The 19,783-nt window shown below is 38.9% G+C and overlaps 1 protein-coding gene across 2 annotated transcripts in view; it reads left to right on the top strand.

The window, feature by feature from the left end:
* Nucleotides 1-19,468, top strand: part of TPCN2 (two pore segment channel 2) — a 29,333-nt gene extending 9,865 nt beyond the window's left edge. Inside the window, exons 10-24 of one of the 2 annotated variants that reach the window (XM_058850810.1) lie at nt 1,260-1,351; nt 1,680-1,761; nt 2,117-2,203; nt 3,001-3,120; nt 3,426-3,485; nt 3,573-3,701; nt 4,344-4,393; nt 7,163-7,262; nt 7,558-7,629; nt 9,672-9,745; nt 10,120-10,210; nt 10,331-10,413; nt 10,945-11,026; nt 12,463-12,548; nt 13,260-19,468. In XM_058850810.1, coding sequence (XP_058706793.1) covers nt 1,260-1,351; nt 1,680-1,761; nt 2,117-2,203; nt 3,001-3,120; nt 3,426-3,485; nt 3,573-3,701; nt 4,344-4,393; nt 7,163-7,262; nt 7,558-7,629; nt 9,672-9,745; nt 10,120-10,210; nt 10,331-10,413; nt 10,945-11,026; nt 12,463-12,548; nt 13,260-13,338 — 1,287 coding nt within the window. In that variant the 3' untranslated portion in view covers nt 13,339-19,468. The remainder of the gene's footprint in view (nt 1-1,259; nt 1,352-1,679; nt 1,762-2,116; nt 2,204-3,000; nt 3,121-3,425; nt 3,486-3,572; nt 3,702-4,343; nt 4,394-7,162; nt 7,263-7,557; nt 7,630-9,671; nt 9,746-10,119; nt 10,211-10,330; nt 10,414-10,944; nt 11,027-12,462; nt 12,549-13,259) is intronic. The other variant, XM_058850800.1, reaches the window with a different exon arrangement.
* The last annotated feature ends 315 nt before the right edge of the window (nt 19,469-19,783 follow it).

Genomic DNA, 19,783 nt, shown 5'->3' with positions numbered 1-19,783 from the left:
GCAGTTCCCAATTGACCAGTGATGGTGATGTGTTAGTTTAATGACCAATGAGAGTTTTACCTCTCAGACCTTCTCAGAACTGTCTATAAAAGAAGATCAGGAATAATAAAACTGGCTGTCTTGTGCAACCCAGCTAAGAGAGTCTGTGTCGTACTTCGCTGTTCCTAATATAGTGCGACAATCAAGTTTCATCTGTGTATTAAAGGAGCCCTCCCACTCTGGTTGCAGATACAGTTTTATGGTATTAAATGTTCTTTGATGCGATACCTTTCCCTTTATTTGCTGTTACAGCTTGATCCCCTCCCATGAGAAAATGACCTGCTTGCATATTTCCAAATATGCTGTGGATCTACAATTTGACTATTATAGGGGAAAAGAAAAATAAACCGTTGTATGACTGAACAAGGACAAGTGGCTGGGTAAATTAAACTTGGTCTGTGTGAAGGAAATCTGCTGTGCTGTTTAAATAGCTGTTGTTGCAGATCATAGAATATTAAGGGGTTGGAAGGGACCTTAGAGATTATTCTGTCCCAACCCCCCTGCGATGGGGGATACCTCCCACTAGACCAGGCCGTACCCAGACTGGCCCAGTAGCTTTTCTAGTAGAGTTCCATAGAGAAGGTGAAGTTTGTTGGATAATATAACCAAGGCAATATTACTCAGGAGGAATGGCCCCTACCCGCTTGTGGCAGAGGAGTGTGTAAACAGAAAAGGTGCAAAGAGGATTTTTGGTAATCATTTCTTCCTCCTCTGTTTCATCCCTTCTTTCTCAATTTTCTTTTTTTTTGACAGCATGACATAATCTGACTACCAATAAAGCAAATGAGTTTGAAAGTGATTACTGGAATAAAAAAAAAGCATGAAAAACTGTAGCTCTGGATTTGTGCTTTTAGGCAAGAAGCTGGAGTAGGACAAGCTCTCTAACTCTTGGCACACTAGTGTGAACTTCTGTGAATGCTTGAGCTTTGCTGTTGCCAGTGTCTCTGGAAAAGAGACATATGCCTATGCACTGCAGAATTGAAAATAAACCACAACCTGGATGATTACTTGATTTCCAGGGACTTGTTTGCTTACTTGCTTCCTTCCTTCTCGTACACGGAGTTCTTGGAAGGAGTGAGGCCTAGGGCAGTCTCCTGTTCTGATCTCTAATCACAAATCTGGGATGTGTGCCCAAGGATTGGTATATTATCTGGCCATAGGACACTGTGGTGCCTGAAGTGTGAGTAAATTGTTTCCTCTGTGATATTTTTACTGCTCAGAAATCAGTTCAGTCCTCCCTCTTCAGGAGGCGGCTGGGAATCCGGGCTGCGTTTGAGGTGCTGTCTTCTCTGAAAGAGACTCCTGCACAACAGTAAGTGAAGGATCTTGAAACAGTAGATTATCCAGGAAAAAAAAAAAAAAAAGTACATTTTGGTCATCTTGTTCTGTTTTAATATATTTACAGAGGATCCATTCTTGAAAATGGCAATTTGTTGCTCATCTCATTTATTTATTTTTCCTGTAACTGCATGTTCATAACACACTGTTTGTGACTCTTACGGAGTCTGTTTCCTTTTTTCCTACTTCTAGTTTTATTTGCTTTTCAAAACAAGAAAGAGGCAGGAACACATTTGGAACAGCTCATTTTGCCATCTATAAACTTATCTGTAGCAGGGCCCATTCTGTTTTCTTTTAAATAGGTCCTGTGTCAGTGTTGGGGCCTTACTACAGGTGCTACAGAAAGCTGAGATGGATTCTCGCTGCAAGCAAGCCATCATGAGAGTAAGAACTATATTTTCTTAGCCTTTATGTTGATGATTATCAATCCTGACTAGCAAATCCAGAGATCTGCCCTCTGTTGCTTCATTCCTTGGATCCTAACAGAATAGGGGCACTACTACATGGGACTAAAAATTTAAGTTAGTCAAAGGAGCATGTGATCTCATAGAGGGAAAATATGACATGTCCTCCAGTCACCTGGCAGTGTTGTGTTAAAGCAGAGCAATATTGAACCTTACTCAAACAGCTTGAACTACATCTTTATTCCTAGATTCCAAGGTAGTCTGAGGGGTTTTGGCAAACTTGGCAGATGTTCCTGTTACAGATGTTGATCTGAATGTTTCTCTTTCATGTGTAGTCGCTCAAAATGTGCTCCTGTGACCAGCTGTCAGCTGCCCAGTTCCAGAAGCTCTTTGAAGAACTAGACAAAGATGCCATTAAGCAAGTATGTATGTGATCATCATTTCTAAAGCATCAGAAGTTGTCTGGTCTTGTGCAAAAATAAGTGAGAGTAGTATAAAGTGTATAAACAAACTTTGCAACATGTGAGCACAAGGTGTGATCACATGGCATTGATTTTTAAGCTTTTTTTGAGCTGCTTTTATAGTCACAAACAAAATTGGTCTGGGGGCTTTTACAGCATTAGTTTGGGATTGCTAGGTGGTGTTAAATGTACAAAATGCGTCTTTGTTTATTTTGCCAGCATTTTAAAGTGAGAGGCAAAATAGCTCAAAGTAGTTTTTCTCCAGTCTCTGAATGAAGAAAAAAATGTGGATTCTCTTAGTGTTCAGGTGAAGATGGGCAGAAAACAGTTTTCTCTGCTTAGAGAGAAAGGAAAAACAGAACACTAAACTATTTGAGGGTTAGGAAGTATTCTTTTCTATGTTTGCATGTAACTAAGACGTCTGAATTAAATATTGGGAAATGGGGAAGAGATTTATACAAATAGTAGCTTGATGTTTAGTTTATCTGCTTGGGGCATTGGAGAGAGGTTGGATTATCTCCCTTCTTTGCCATTACCTTGTGTTGTGTCATAATGAGGAATGCTTTCTTGCTGCTAATAGCAGCAGCTGGAAAACATTTTCCAGAGGTAATGTCAAAATTAGTCTGTGGCCCTGAAGTTTTGCTTTGAAACTGTCTGGGGTTTTTTAAATCTGAGATGGGGTGTGTTTATAAAATTAATTTAGTATTTTTAAGATGCTTATGCTTTATGACTCAGCAAATCCTTTGTGTTGTTTTCAGCACCCTCCCAGTCCAGAGTATCAATCCCATTTTATGCAGAAAATGCAGTTTGCCTTTGGCCATGCCTACTTTGGCTACCTGGGGAATGTAGTAGCCCTGGCAAACATTATTTCTATTTGTGTAAGTAAAATTTTTTTTGTTGCGGGGCAGTGATTTTTTTTATTTTGGTAATTTTTTTTTTCTCTGCTACAAATTTAATTTCTACTTTTTTTCTTTAATTTTTTTAAAGTAACTACTTTTTCTAGGAGTTGGGCTTTTGGTGTGCTTTAGTTATGCAAAGTGTTAAGAGGGAATACTTGCAGTTAAAAATGTATTTTGAGCTGCTTGAAAAGGCCTGTGCAAAGCATGAAAGACTGTTCTTGTGCTTAAAAATCTGTTTATTGTAGCAGTAAAGCAGTAGATTCATAAAATATTTTTTGTTTAAGGTGGTTTTGGTGATGGATGCAGATAAGCAGCCATCGGAAAGAGATGACTTCTTCCTCGGGGTAAGATACAATGGTATTCCATGCAGTTATTGCTGCTCCCTGAGATGTCAGTAATTCTAATGGTTGTTTTTCTTTTGGGGGGTGAAGGCTATCAACTGCTTCTTCATCCTATACTATCTGCTGGAAATGTTGCTGAAAATCTTAGCAATGGGCTTGAAAAGATACTTGTCTTATCCAAGCAATAGATTTGATGGACTTCTGACTGTAATTTTGCTGGTAAGTGCTTTGTTTGTTTGCACATTTTTGGATTTGTTGGCTAGGGAGGTTGGGGAGCTATAAGAACTGGTGGGATTGCTTTTTTTTCAACACCAATCTGCTGAACTGAACAACATGAGCCAGTGCTGTGGGTTTCTGTGGCTGGAAAGTTTACATGGTAGTACATGGTTCCCTTAGGGTCTCTGTTCTGAAGACAGGCTTATTTAAATCCATTGAAAAGGTGCTTTGCTGTTAAGAAGCCTTTTAAATTTTATTTGGAAATATTCAGCTCTTGGAATAATTGCATGAGGCATTCTGTTTCATAGGTTTAAAACCACTTTTCTCTTTAAAAAAAATTGTCAGACTATTGTAATAATTATTTGGTCAAAGCCTAATGCCCTTGTGGCAGATGAGGTCAAAGTTAATTGTATTCATTGTATATCCTTTTAAGAGTCACTATTGGATGCTCTATGTACATTTGGTTGGTTTGGGGAATAACTAGGCAAATATGACAATTTAGAGTTTTGAAGTGAGTTGAATTAGTGGCTTAAGGCTCTTGAAAATGTTTCCTGTCAAGAGGGTTACATAATTTCTGGAACTCAGAATTACAAATTAAAGTTTTGTCTTTGTTTCTTTGTTTTCGTTTTTCTTTCCTAACTGAAGATTCTGGAGATTGCAACTTTTGCTGTGTATGGATTTCCTCACCCTGGCTGGTGAGTAATCTCTGACCTGCTGCCCTTTGCTCCGTGGCTGGGGTGGGTCAGGGGAACACACACACTGTCATACATACACATGTGATGAAGCTGTGATTGTCAGCCCAGTCTTTAATTTGCCAAATCTGATAGAATTTTGCACCCTTGTAGTCATTAAAGGCCATGCAATACGGATAAGTGAAATATTTTTTTATTTTTCATAGTGTTTTAAAGGTCTGTGTAGCTCTTCTGAGAAGGATGCATTTGTTTTAATTGTAATCTGATTTAAAATAATATCTTGGCAGGTCTGTGCTTATCATGGGTACAGGAATAGGAATTTTGTACAGCATACACAACCTAATGTGCTAATGTCCTCTGCCTCAGCTAGCTAAAACTAACTAAACTAACTAACTAAAAACCAGAGAGAAGCTCTGTCCCCCTGTCTGTCCGTGCTGCAGACACCACAGTCCAGGAGCGGGATGTGTGGGAGTGATGTTTTTCTTTAACACAAACTGCGGCTTCTTCTACCCCCTCTCTTGCTCTCAAAGCCAGCCTTAAAGGTGCAGAACTTAATATATAACATAAACCAGACGATTGGGGATACCAGGATCATAAAGTCACCCCAGGACAGTTTTAAAGGTCTGTGTAGCTCTTCTGAGAAGGATGCATTTTTTTTAATTGTAATCTGATTTAAAATAATATCTTGGCAGGTCTGTGCTTATCATGGGTACAGGAATAGGAATTTTGTACAGCATACACAACCTAATGTGTTTCCGTATCAGATTGTCCGTAAATCCAGTTATATGAACTCCCAAACAGCTATGCAACCTCTTCAACCCTGCATGTAGATTGAAGACTGAGGGGTTTTTTCCGTGCTATAATGTTTTAAAGAAAATTCCCATGGACTTACACTATTTATCTATATTTTAATAGCAAACAGTTGTATTTTGATTTTCTAGAGTTCAAGCAGCACTTGGATAACTATCTTGTTGGTTTTTTTTTTTGTTGTTGTCAAATATGTAAAAATCATTGCTTCATTTTAAAATTTGAAAACTGTCTCCACAAGAGAGGAAAGCAAAGGAATTCTGGAAGATTTCCTGAATCTTCAGGGGTGATTCATAACACATTCTGTTGCTTTGTGTCTTCATGCAAGCTCACACTTAAGACACTGGCACTCCCTGATTTTTCAGGATATTTGTTATGTTGCCATCAAGGAGTTCTCTTAATTTACCCTAGAAGCTCTGAAGAGAGTTGGACAAGTCAAACCTTATGATTTTAGAAGGGTTTATATTTGAATACTGCTTGTATTCCTATCACCCAGAAGTGATGGATGCCAGAAGAATAATTGCTACAGACTAATGATGTTTATTATTGATGTTGTCATTATGTTTGATTCTGCCCTCTGATTCTTAAATATAGGCAATTGTTTGATCTATCATCTTGGAGCACCAGTAATTCTTGTTAGGTCTTTGTGTCAGTCACTGCAAACAGATTACAACCGAGATGAGTCACTCTGAGTACTAAGGTGTGCTACTGTCACATCCACAGACCAAGCAACCATCACCTGCAGGGCAGGACAATGATGTTGCTGTTATCTAGAATATGCCTTCTATACATTGCTATCTTAAGTAATTTCTTTCATTATTGGAGATTAATATGTTGGAGATACAAATTCTGATTTAGTATCATTGTTACCAAGGACCTTTGTCCTTAGCAGCTTTAGATCCCTACCACCTTCCTTCCTTTCCAGCTGAGAAGCATTCAGCATGTTCATATAAAAGCTAAAATTCAGGGTTTCAAAGTGTATGCCCATCTCCCATGGAACATTAACACATAAGGAAGAAGGCTGACAAGACAGTCCTTCAACCTAATTCTGTTACAAAGCCCTTCTTCAGCCAGGCATACCCTGGAGGATTAATGCCCATCTTTGTGCAAATTCCTGAAGTATCTCTCTAGCAGTCCTTTTGATTCACTTTCTTTTCTGAAAGTGAAATTGAAATTCTCTTAAGTGCCTTCTCCCCGGCAGAAGGCACGAGCATGTATCGCATCGGGCCGGAGCTTATCTGGCTCTACCAGTTCAGCTTGTGCCAGGAGTGGGTCACACTCCAGGAGCAGGATGACCCAAGATGTGACTAGAGCACTTGCTCTACAGCTTTTTGGCTGTCAGTCTGGGCTCTGAGGAGGCAAGGATGAGAGTGAGGTTTTTGCATGGGATAATAGAGGATTTGTTGCTCTGGGAAAACTTGGGGGCAAAAGACAGAAAACCTGAGCGTGCAACAGCTGAAATATGGAGGTGGTTCAAAGGGAGGGTACCAAGCATCAGCTAATCAGAGATATCCTGGGGAGGGTAAAAGGCAGGGTTCACAAAATCATCATCCAATGAGGGAGGTAGGGAGGGAAAATTGGGTCACATGGACTAATCAAGCATCCAAGTTTAGGGCATTTCCAGAGTGGAATTCCAAGCATGTAGTAGGCCTAAGACAGGATTGACAGGAGGCTCAAGGTAGATTGACAACATGGGGTGGAGGATCTCATTTGGACCAAACCATCAACTTGGACCATTAACAAGAAACACACTGCAGTAAGCATGTGCTTCAAAGAGCTCTCTGTACATATTTAAGAGTCCAGGCTAAAGTGATTGCTTCCTTCATCAGTTATTAATTTACTATAGTTGAGATTCCTGCTAAGTATATCAATGTATTTACAATTACCTGTAACGCAGTAGATTTAATTGTATCTTTCTGTCATGGGCAGTTCCATCAATTTGTTACTTTCTTCTGCCTTTCCTAGGAGACCTGAGTTCATGGGCTTGTTATCCCTGTGGGATATGGTGAGGCTGGTGAACATGTTAATTGTGTTCAGGTTCCTGCGGATTATCCCGAACATGAAGGTGACTGCTTTTCCCTCCACAACTCAGATTTCTTTGTTGGTCAAGCTATAAATTAAGTTAGATCCTTTCAGAACACTGTGTAGGTTGCAATTCTCTTGCACGAGTGGAATAGCTCAGCTCTAACTGTCTTGACTGTTGCACAGCCCCTCACAAAATCATTGTCTCTAGAGCTGGTTTTCTCTGGTGAGGGAGCAGGCAAGGTCTTTTTACGTGATTCCTTGTCCTTTTAGTAAAAATTTGATATGGGTTGGAAGTGTGATGAATGTCATACGTACAAAATTCTGCTCTGTTTTAGTTCATGGCTTTGGTTGTTACTACACTGCTGGATCTGGTGAAAAACTTAAGAGCCTTTGCAGGAATCCTTGTGGTAAGTCATGATGCAAGATTGTTATTTCCTTTGTTATAGTATAATAAGGGTATATCATCAACAAAGTTAGCAAGGTTCTTGTACAATCACCACAAGCAGTAACATTTCACCTTAACCAGACAGTTCTTCCCCAAGGCATGTCTTGGAAAGCCACAATGAACTGCTTGTTTGTGATGGCCAGCACACAGTGGCAGTGCCTCCTTTAGCAGGAGTATCTTTAAAAGATTGATTGAACCTTTCTTTGAGTGTTTGCCTTAGCTTGGGTGGTGTGGGTTCAAATAAAAATCCATCAATGCTTCAAGTTGACCAGTTTTCCTTAGCTTGGTTTACTTATGTTAAATTAAATAGCAAAACAACTTTAAAATTGTTTTTGGCTGAGAAGGTCTTGAGATGGCATGCTTGGACATGTTTTTTTTTTTAAGAGCCTCTGCCATCCTGTTTTAGGTGTGTCTGTGTAGAACATAGACTCAACAAATGTGATTAAAGAGTGGATCACAATGTGTGATGTCCATTACATAAATTCTCCCAACTCTTTGAGTTTCTGGCTTTGCAACCATGTCTTCCTGGTAGGGCAAAGAAGTACCTGGGTAGGTTTGGCTTGCAAAGAAGTACCTGGGTAGGTTTGGTTTTGCTATTGTTCATGGGTTTTTATAGGGTACCTTAATTTGAATGGTTAAAGATCAATGATGTGTTGTTCTGGTCTATACACCTAGTATGCAATTTAACCAGAATATCTGTTTTTGTAATTAATAAGCTCTACTTTTGTCTGTAGAGGATAGGCCTTAAATTGGCTTGTGGTGCACTTTGAAATAAATACATTGGTTGTGGCAAATCTAAAGTGGTAAAAACCTCATTGTAATGTACAGCTCACACTTCTGAGACAAGTCTGCCACAGTGTTTGCCCCTTCCATTAATTTAATTTGCTTTTACTTGTGGCTACATGGAGGCTCTCACTGAGTTTCTGCTGTAGTGAAATCTGACTCCATTGCCAGCTGATGCAAAATATCTTTCCTAATGTTAGCCTGGAACACACATGCTGATTAAATAATGCAAATGATTAGCTAATTTCTCAGGCGATGAGTGTTTTAAATATTTATTTTTTCAAATAATGAAATTAATTATATTTATTATTAAAATTAATTTATTATTAAAATGCCATTTATTACCAGGCCTGGTACCCCATCTTGTGGCAGGCTGTGAAATGTCAGCTTCAGTTTACTCCAGTGGTGGTCAAAGTTTGTTGGCCAGAGCAGTTCTCTTCTATTCCTTCCAGACTTCCCATTCTTGGGTCTGTTTTGTAGGAAAATAATTAAAAAGTAATAATAATAAACAAAACCAAAATCCCCACCCTAAAACAAAAACAAACAAACAAAAAAAACCCCAAAACAAAAACTTTTTGTTTGAAGACTCAGCTTGCTTCAAGCTTTCTTGGAATAAATGGCTCCTTCTCAGAGGAGCAAAGCTGTAGGTTATTTCTAGAACAATCTTTTTAGGATAAAAATTGCAGTATCACCTAGGCAAGTTTGCATTTCTAACAATGAAAAGACAGAAGTTCCCAAATCCTTTGTGTTATTGAAAACCTTATTTTTAGACTAATTACCATTTTTTTAAGGAAGTTGCTGATGGAATATGAAATACTGACATTGTTTTGTCTTTCAGGTCAGCTTACTGAAAGCTTATTTTCACTGACTCTAGCAGAAAACTCCTCAGATATTTAGGCTGTTCTTTGTAAATACTTGTACTGAGCTTTGGTTTTAAGTTGCTATTCTGCAATGTTTATAGTTAAATATCAGCATTCTGAGACACAGAGAAGTAAAATAAATGATAAAATGATTTAATGCATTTTAACAACTGAAAATTAGGTAGAATATTAAAAAGTAAGAGCAAGCAGTTGAGAAGTACTTTCACTTTAAAAGCTTCAGGGACAGTTCTTGATCCTATTACCTCAATTGTGGCAATATAAGTTCCGTGTTAATTGCATTTTGCTTTCTTATTTTCTGACAGAAATATTCAAAGCTAATAGTAGGTTGTGTTCCTTCCAGGTGGTTTTCTATGCATTTGCTATAACTGGCATAATGCTCTTTAGAGGTGCTGTTGTTCCCTTGGGAAATACTAGGTAAGGTTCTAAACAAAACTGCTCAGAAAGAGTCTGTTTTTCAAAAGCATCTGCATCTTTTTACCTCTGAGCTGTTTGTGGTTGGTTTTGTTGGGTTTTTTTCCCCTCTCATTCTTGGAGCCAACCTACTTTTAATGTTAAATCACAAGGCTTAATTATCTGTTACTTCTGTTTCTTCTTGCTGCATTGAAATTGTAGGAATGCTTACCTGTAGCTTGGAATTTTACCCTGCTTTATCTGAAATACTTTTTTAAAATTGTTTCCCTTGTTCTCTGTCCGTATGAGATATTCTAACTTTTTACAAGGGGCTCAGAAGAATTCTAAAGCAGAGTTCATGGGGAGCTGTGTTCACATCAGCCTGTAATCTCTTGCAGTGCTGCCAACACAACACATGACAATGGCACTCTGCAGTGTGGGACCTATGAACAGCTGGAATATTGGCCCAACAACTTTGATGACTTTGCTGTGAGTCTGATCATGGATGAAATCCCTCCTTCTTCCCCTTTGCTTGTCTTTCCTCCTCTTTTTCTGAGGCTTAAATCTGTGATTCAGCCAATTAAACGCTACTCTACTCCCATTATTTAGGCAGCAGTGGTGACCCTCTGGAATGTGATGGTGGTGAACAACTGGCAAGTTTTTTTGGATGCATTTTCAAGATATTCAAGTCCGTAAGTAGCTGTAATAATACAGAAGTCGTCCCATATAAATTCGGCTTATAATGTACCTGAACAAGAAGTATACACATAGCACAGTTCCTACCATCTGCTCAGAGGGGTGCTGCTTACTTTATTTTGGACCAGTTCAGATATATAGGAAATAAACCTAATGCTTCTGTGTTTTCTCTGTGGGTGAACAATTTTTTGTAGACTTAAAACTTTGGACATACCTTTCATTTGTATTTACTGACTTAATGGGGAATGTTTGAATTAACTGGATAGTGCCTGGATTGAGCTGTTCCAGTGACCTTTGGCTGCTTAACCCAGGAGAGTGAGTCTGTTTGGCTAAATTAATGAAAAGCAAACATTTTTCATTTTTATTTTTTGATCCAGGCCATCTTTTCCATTAAGAAAGTAGTAGTATTATATTTCAAGGAAAAAAAAATATGATTTCATGGTGCTCTGCTCACTTTCAGGCCGAGGTTATTTACTGCCTCCATTGTCTGTTCATCTGATTGTATTGTCTGTTCATCTGATCTGCAGGTGGGCAAAGATCTATTTTGTAGCCTGGTGGTTGATTTCCTCTGTCATCTGGGTTAATCTCTTCGTAGCTTTACTCCTGGAGGTAAGGAAGTGTGTTTATTTGGTGTGAGATCCTGAAAACGGGTTCTAATTTGTGCAGGAAATTAAAAGAACCCAGACAACTTTATATTGGGTTTGTGTATGCTTTCATTACCTTTCTCCTTGCTGCCCTATGCCTGAGGAGCTGAGGAATTGTTTTATTCTTCCTAGAGATTTTTCCTAGAGAAAAATAAATGTTTTATTTGCAGTTTTGCCACAAAACTGGTTGTATCTCATTGGGCGTGTACAATTTCATTGTATCACTCTCTTTATTATAAAGATGAGAAATATTTAAAGTATTATAAAATTGCTTGTCTCTTGTACATTACCATTTAAATTCCACATTAGTTATTCAAGCTGCAGGCTTTTTTGCATTTTAATTTGTCAGCAAATTAAGTGAGCAATTTAAATTATTTTTTTTATTTTATTTGATTCTGCTGTGTTTCTTCCCACCCCAGTTTAAATTAGCACCATTGTTCAGTGCCACACTAGAGGAGTGGAACTGATTACTTATTTTCGAGAGATCATATTCTAGAGTTTTTCAGAGAAACTGTGGGAGAGCAGTTGCCTGAGCAATGCCATGAAGAACATTTGGTTCTGCTAGTTACTCATTGCATACTTTCCTGCAAATCCAAATTTCTGATGGAGAGTGGAATGCTAATCATAACCATCTCCTCCAGGTTCACCATTGTAGCCTTCTCTTATAGTTAGTGGAGGGAACTGAGAGCCTGTAGAGGGCACTTCACCCTATCTCAAACCCTATGGAAGTTTCATTTGGAGAAGTTCTTGACATTGCTGACTGTACTGAAAATGAAAATTTACTACAGTTTACTACAGTAGGAAGAATGGCAGACTTTCAGTCCAGAACATCTTCTACCTGCTTGTTTCTGTAGGGCTGTGGCCAAAGGTTGCTGTCAGAGCCAAGGTGCAGCATTCCGTGGCAGGAGAGAAGGATGTTAGTCTTTTTCTCCCCTTTTTTTTTTTTTCCTGAGCTGTGTGTCCATTCCCTAGGTATTCATTTGTCAGAGTTATTCAAAACAGGTAAGGGAGCATGACAAAGCCTGGACTAGTAGTATGTTTATATATTGTTGGGTATTTAAAGAGGAAGAAATCAAAATCAGGTGAAGTCTTGTGGATAGTTCACACAGTTGTCTTGGGGAGGCAGTCCTTGCTAGGAGCTGAAGGCAGTAGGGCTGTCTTCTGCTCTGCTGTTCTTTCAGTTTGTGATGAGAAAGCTGTTTCATTGCTGAACAAAGGCCTAAATAGTGATCTGCAGCAAGTAAATAAGCTGATGCCTAAATAAATCAGTGTTCACCGTGTAATAACAAACCTCACCTGCCTCCCAAACCTTATCTGCAAACATAGTGGCCAGATATAACATCTTTTCTGGTGCCATCAGAAGAAGCCTTTGTATCTTTTGCTGTTCCTTTTGCATTTCAGAACTTTATTCACAAGTGGGACCGTCGCTGCCAGCGAGAGTCTCTTTTAGATATTGAATACCAGAGGACAGTTGAGCTCATGTTCAGGTGAGTTGGGCTGGACTTGATAATCAGTGTGGTTTTAGTTTTCTTTGTCTGCTTTTAAGAAAGTGTGATGGCTGCAAGATGTCTTCTGTTTACTCACTTTGAAGCAAACTGTTTAATCTGTTAGTCTGGAGAAATCCAGCAAGTTAGTTTGGGCTGCTTTAAGCTGACTTGTTAGCCTAACCTTTATATTCTTTGTGCTCATAGTAGGATGGGAGAAGAGGTGCTGGGGGTGAGGGGAACAACAGCTGAGGGAGGAAAAAACAAAGGAAAAAAGAAAAGGGAAGATGAGGGAAGTGATGCATGTTCTTGGCTTATTAGGAAACTGTGGGTGGTGAGTTAATGCTTGATGATCATTTATTAGTGGAACTTGTGGTGCATGTTGGATACTCAATAGTAGCATTGGGAGCATGTTCTCATTTGGGAGTTTTTTCAGGAAAACAAATCTACTGACCTTCAGTTGTATTGTACTGTGTGCAGGAAGTTGCTTCCCTGCTTCTTATGGGAAAACAGCTGCTGGTTTCCATGACACATCTGTAGAGGATGGATCACTTGCAACTAGATGCATCTTTAGGGAGCGCCAGCTTATTGTAATTTTAATTCATTGTGTCATTCCTGAAACAAGCGCAGTTACATCTCAGCTTGCACATTGCAAAAACAAATGCTTGGAAGCTCCCTTTGCTGCCCCTAACAACTCATGCTTTTTCTTTGTAGAGATGTTTTGGAAGAACCTACAGAGGAGGAGTTGATGGAAAAACTGCACCAACACCCACACCTGCATTTGTGTAGGTGACTGGTGGGAAGGACTGATTTATTTAGACCTCTGTTTTCTTGAGGTTGTTAGCTGCAAGAAACTGAATGGATTTTCTGTGAGATGCTGTTAGGAGAGGGGCTTATAGGACATGATGTGAGGTTTTGCTTGGGAATTCTCTGCAGAAAGGTTTTTTATTTTGGGTTCATATCTTTTTTTGAAAAAGATTTGAATCTTGCTAACTTGATTTTAAGTTGCAATTTTAGAAGGAGTATTGCAGCTGTTATTTTTATAGGTTGTTGATATCAGATGGTTTTATTTACTTTTTTTTAATAGGGACAGTCTGTTTAAAATGACAGTGCACTTTAAAACATGAACTTTGTAACCACTAAGCCTGCTACTTTTTTCAGCACAAGAAAATGGAGCTGCCTTTTCTGGCAGGCGAGTGTGGCAAGGGCTATGCCGTGCAATTCGCGAATGGATTAGGCAGGACCAGAGCAAAATCCTTAATATTCTCGTAGTGAGAGCTGAAACACTATTTTTATTGTAATGTGACACCAGCATATCTTACCAAATTTTGGGAGTTAATCATGTCAGAACACAATCAATTCCAGCTTAGTAACAGGGACTGCCTGCTTTGCACATCCTGTTTTTCTTTGCTTTCTATAGGGGAGGGTTCATGCTGGTTATGCCATTCTGGTCACTGAGAGCAGTTAGAACCTGGACTGGAGCAATTGCACTCGTGGTTTTCAATGTGGTAAAACTGAGCTCTCTTTCAATAGAGTCAATATTCTGATGTTGCTGTTTACTGAACTTCTTCCTTTTACTTTCTTCCAAGTCCTCTTCCTGGTGTTGTATTCCATGAAAAAGCTAATGGGAGTGAACTTTGGCTGGAATGTTGTCCCATGATCACTGGAGTCACCTACTTAAAGGGGGAAGGGGAAAAAAAAAAGGTTGAATGGGACAATCAAAGTGCTTAACACTTGAAATTTTAATTTGAGCCTCTGGGAATTGAAGGTGCTCAACTAGTATTGCAGGATCACATTCTTTTATGGCTTAATGACCACATGTTGTGCTCCACTAACTTTCACCTGGGTAAAACTTTTTGGGTAAATAAGTTTCTCAACAAGTCCAAAGTGGAGGATTCACAGTAAGCTGTGTCCACATGCTTTTTGTTATCCTTTAGAGTTCCTTTGAAAAGGTTTTTTTGCTTAAATCTCTGTCACATAACTAGTAAACTGCTATGAAGAATAGAATCTACCACAATTACTGTTTTTATATGTAAAAATGAAACTGCCCTATGGGGCACTGCCTTCTCATTGAGACACTTGTCACCAAAATAGACATTACTGTGGTCATCTCTGTATTGACAAAAGCTTGGGGGAGATAATTGCCTACTATTTATAAGTCCCTTGATTCTTTTTTTAGTTAAAAAATGTTTTTCAAAAGTGCCAAGAAGTCATCATCTGTACCTTTCCTTGTCGTTTTTCATCATTTGCCATTTCTCTCTGTCCTACATGAAGGACAGCAAAATATCCAGGATGATGGTGTATTTGAGGTCAAAACCATATTTTTGCCTTGTCTCAGTAACTGTTCAGAAGTTACTTAATTATTCTTGTCTGTTTCTTTACCTTTTTGCTTTTATTTTCTCTGTGCTGTGGAGCAAAATGTGTTGTGGCTTTCATATGTGTAGAACAAAAGTGAGCTGAGTTCTGAGCTACTCCTGCAGTCTTTCTTTACTGCTGTAATCCTGCCTCTTATGTCATGCCCTTGTCTGTGTGCAGTCTCTTGTCTCTTAGGCCACCCAGTAACTCACTTGCTCTGGTTTCAGTGGCATCATCATGCTTATTTTCAGTCATGCACTTAAAACACTCATCATGGCAAGCTGATAAAGGCATCAGCACATGGTTTTTCTAGTTTTGAGTTTGTTCTGTTCATATGGCTTCATGTCAGGATGGTTTCTGTTCCTTCTAGCATGATGTAGTCACTGCCACCAATATACTGGGACTTATTACACAGTGGTTAAACACTCTTGTTTTACCTTTTTACTGAAAAAGAAAAAATTTTTTTTGTTTTCCATTTTAATGAATACTTGAAGTAGCTTTGCCTTGCCAAAAATGAAGTGTCTGGTTCTTATCAGCCTATAAGTTTGATTAATTTTTTTGGCTTCTTAATGTTCTTCGGTGTTTTGTGGTTGATTTTTTTTTTTTTTTGCCATTACATTACACTACAATCTATGAAAGCAACACAAATTGGTGTGGGATTACCATAAACATCACAACTGTCTCCATTATGCCATGTTTACATCTGGACTAATGTGGAGAAGGCATTCTGAAGGGAATAGTCTGTCTTGTTCTTGTTTCACACTTGTGTAATTGACTGAAAGTGTAACTAGAATTTAATACAAAATTGTGCTACCTAATGTCACTTGAACTGGAAGATGTAAATAACCACAAATCTTATGCAAAAATTGTATAAATCATGGAAATGAATGTTCATCATTAGGTAAAATTTGAGGTTTACATTGTTATAAAAAGTCTTTTCTTCTTGATCCATGAAAATAATTGGGGTGTTGAAATTATTTTTGTGGTATGTTTTTGCCTTTCCCTTCCTACTGATTTCTGCAGTGCTGGACATCTCTGTTTCCATTGTTTTTGCCACCTAAAAGCTGGGCCCATGGAGGAGTTTACATGCAAGTAGGATATAAATGCTTGGTTTCAAAATGCAGATCTAAAGGATGCTGCTCTGATAATTTTCCAGTTCTAGGGGCACATAGCATCCTCTTTAGGTACTTGGCATACTCAGTTTTTAAGGTGAAACCTCATTGGAACTGAGCATTGATGGTTTTGAGCAGGTTGATTTTCATTTGCGTTTCCATCTCTACAAACCACAATACAAAGGTATTCCTTCATCTCTTTTCCCCAAGACATCAGTGGAAAAGCATTCTCATAGCATTTCAGCTGGGGCAGATTTTGCACGTAATTTAGCTGAGGCCATTCTTTGGTAGCATGTTCTGGTTTAGAAGATGGAGGGGTTTTATTAAGGACAGAACAAAATCAGTTCTGGAACAAGGTGATGTCTGACAATGGTTGTTGCAGGTGCTTGGGTGGAGCATGTGAAAGCCAAAGCAAAGAGAAGATCACTTTGTGTTATTAAATCAGGATCAGATTTTTCTAGCTTCTGAAGGAAGACCTTAATCACCTAATTAAGGCTAACTTGACATTATGCATGTTTGTGGTTTTTTTCCTTCCTGATTTGCTCTGAATTTTTGTTGCTTTAAGATTTAGGAGTGGAGGGAGAGGAAGGTTTCAACTGAAGTTGAATCTTGATTGATTCTTTTAGTAAAAGTACAAAAATACAGTGATGAACCTCACAGGCACACTCAGCTATGAACTTGAAACATTCTGGGGAATATTGCTTTGCATCCCTCCAACACTTACTAAAATGCAGAAAAAAAAAGGACATATGAAGCTAGAAGACAAAAGATGGTCTATAGGAAAATGATACAGGGTATAGATTAGTTACCTTCACATTTCAGAGCTATCTCTTACCTTGCTAGATGGTTTATCTTTTCACCTGCCTGTATAATAGGCGCGGAGCAGGGTGTTACCACAGCATTTGCAGTTTAACATTTTGCTTTTGTCAGATCCAGTGATTCCAGTGCTTTGTCTTGGGGTTTTATTGAAAACAAAATAAAAATAGGAGTTTGCCTGTATTGTTCATGTAGGTGTTAATGATTTTTTTCTTTCACTAGATTTTTGCCTAATTTAAAGCATATATAACTCTTGAGAGTTTTCCAGAAATCAGCTATTTTTTACTTAATCTGAAGTCTTTATAAACATGCAGAACCATTTGTTTTCTGAGTTCCAGGTAGAAATAATTTGGGGTTCAGGGGCAGAGGGGTAAAATTTGCTTTGTAGTCCATCTCTAAGCAATACACTCTATATGACAGTGTTTCAAAATGACCTTGATAAACTGGGGAAATTGCCAAAACTAGTGAAGTAAAATTTAAGAGATAAATATGCACTGTTGCAATTTACCAGTACATGGCAGGGGAAAAGTAGTATTAGAAGACAAATATTATGGGGCTGATAGTGTTCTGCAAATTGAATGAGCTAACAGCATCTGAAAGACATCAAAAGAGAATTGCTTTGCTGTAATTTGTAATAGTACTTCCCTTGTATCTCTCTATGACTGTTTTGGGCCCTGCATTTTAAAATAAATAGTTGGGGAAAGATGTTCATTACAGGACAATAACAGTGGTCTTAAGACATATGAAAGGTGTGAGTTTAGGAGAACTTTAGGGTAAATAATTTGTTCAGATCATCAGGAGACGGGCAAATACTTTTAAAAATGATATGCAAGTATGTAAATGTTTGAGAGGAGTGAGCTGTTGATGCTGTGTAATTGCTTGTGCTGATTGTGGGATTTGTAGTTTGGATTTGAGGCTGCTCCCGAACTCTGAGCACTATCTGGGAGGTAGCAGACTCCCCTTTGCTCAAGAGCTGTTTTAGGAGGGATTTGACAGTCACCTGCTACAGCTTTGTCTAGATGTTTGTGAAGCCCTGTGTGGTGGTGGCTCAGCTGCTCCCTGAGATCCTGTCCCACCTACCTCTCTGTGGTTTCACTGGAAAGAATTCCTGTGGCTTTAACAAACCTAGCTTTTGTTGTTACAGTGTTCTGCTGGGTCTCGCTAATGGCTTACAAATGTTTACAGTGTGCAAGTGTTGTACAAGTAGGGATAGCAAAAACAAAATTATGCTCCTTCAGCTTCCCATTATACACAGGAAGATGAGCTTGAGTTGTATGTGCTTTGTTGCTGATATTTGACCTTGCACTAGCTCCCTGTGGTTCTCCATGCAGTTCACTCTGCTGGGTTCCCTTTAATCTCATTTCTAAATCCCTTAGCTTTTTGGGCAAGAAGAGGGCATGTGTTGCCTGGGTTGGCTCTCTGACATGCAAAGGAGGTCAGATAACTTGATTTTTCCCTTGATGAGGACACTTAGTTTGGGCACTCTGCTCTGCCTGCTATCAGATGTCACAAAATGCATGACCCTTATATCTCTCACACTTCAGCTCTTCTTTCAAACTTGTTTTGGTGAATGAACTAAAAAGTTATTACCAGGGGACTGATGCTGCATAAATCCTAGGAACAACTAGAAAACCTTACAAAAAGCAAAGATGTAGTAATTAACCTTAATATTACAAAACCTTACTTTACCAAAGGTAAGTATGAAGTAGTTAACAAAATTAATTTTAATTGAAATAGGTCTGATGTTTCCCTGGATCCAAGGCAGAGTAGAATCTGAAGCCTTTCTTGATTTCTTTTCTGCACTCTTCAGACATACAATCTCTCATTTAAAAGATAAAATAGATCATGAAGTATCTAAATGATGAAGTTAAGGTCATGGGAAATCGGTTGCTAATTCAGGAATAAACACTAGATCATCAGACTTCCTTAATCTTGAAGTTCATGTTTCATTATGAACTCAAAACGTCTTCTGTCTTTGTAGAGCTACAATTTTCCCAGCATAATGTGAAAAAAGATGGTCAGAAAAAAATCCCCTTGTGAGGTGCCCCCCGCCTAAGGAAGCAAAGATTTAGTTTCAGATAAGCATTGTTAAAGTGAGAGGCGTGGCTTTAAAGCCCGGCAAGAGTGCATTCCATTCCTCTCCCTCGGGAATGGGCCCTATGAGCCCAGGAAGAGCTGCCCCACCCCGGACCCCTGGTGGGGTGGCAGCCCAGGTGTTGTGTTTGGGTTTGAGCCCCTGGGGTTTCTCTCTTGCTCTGTCACTATTAGTCCTCACCTTAAACTCCACCCTGGTTCTGTCCCACAAAACCCATCACCCTGCCTCTGTTCTGGGCTCTCTGTCTCTGGATCTAAACTGAGTTTATTCCTGTGCTGAATAAATGGTTTCCTGAGCAGAAGCCTGTCTTGTTGGAGTCCCATGTCGGTCACTGATAACTGTAGCTTCCCTGGACATGATCCTGCAGCCCTGGAACGCAACATCCCCTCAAGGCTGAGCTGGCATTTTTCAATACTAAGTACATGGGGGTATGTTCCGCAAGTCACTGGAAGAGCCACCTATCATTATCTCCCACAGAGAATATGAGAAGAACTTCAACACCGTATAAAATGGAGTTACAAGTGATAATAAATGTTTTTCAAAAGTGTCTAAGTTAACTAAAATTATTGCAATCCTGGAGGAAAAACTGCAGTGTGCATTTACTTCCATCATCTATGCACTTGTTTACCAAAGGAAGCAAAATGTTTTGTCATGAGCTATGTTACACACTATAAGGAAAACCTAAATGTCGCCTTTGATGTGGAATTCCAATCATTGATGTAGTTTACTTGCACTATTTTCTTATCTAGTCCTATACTTAAATTTTTTTCCACTGTAAATGTATAAAAGAATGGTTATCTGATGCTGAATTTCTTAACTATAAGCCAGAGGCAATTGCAGCTTGTCCTTTAATGCTAGAA

Source organism: Poecile atricapillus, chromosome 1 (assembly GCF_030490865.1).
Source record: "Poecile atricapillus isolate bPoeAtr1 chromosome 1, bPoeAtr1.hap1, whole genome shotgun sequence".
Taxonomy (NCBI): domain Eukaryota; kingdom Metazoa; phylum Chordata; class Aves; order Passeriformes; family Paridae; genus Poecile; species Poecile atricapillus.
This window is presented reverse-complemented; position numbering and strand designations above follow the sequence as displayed.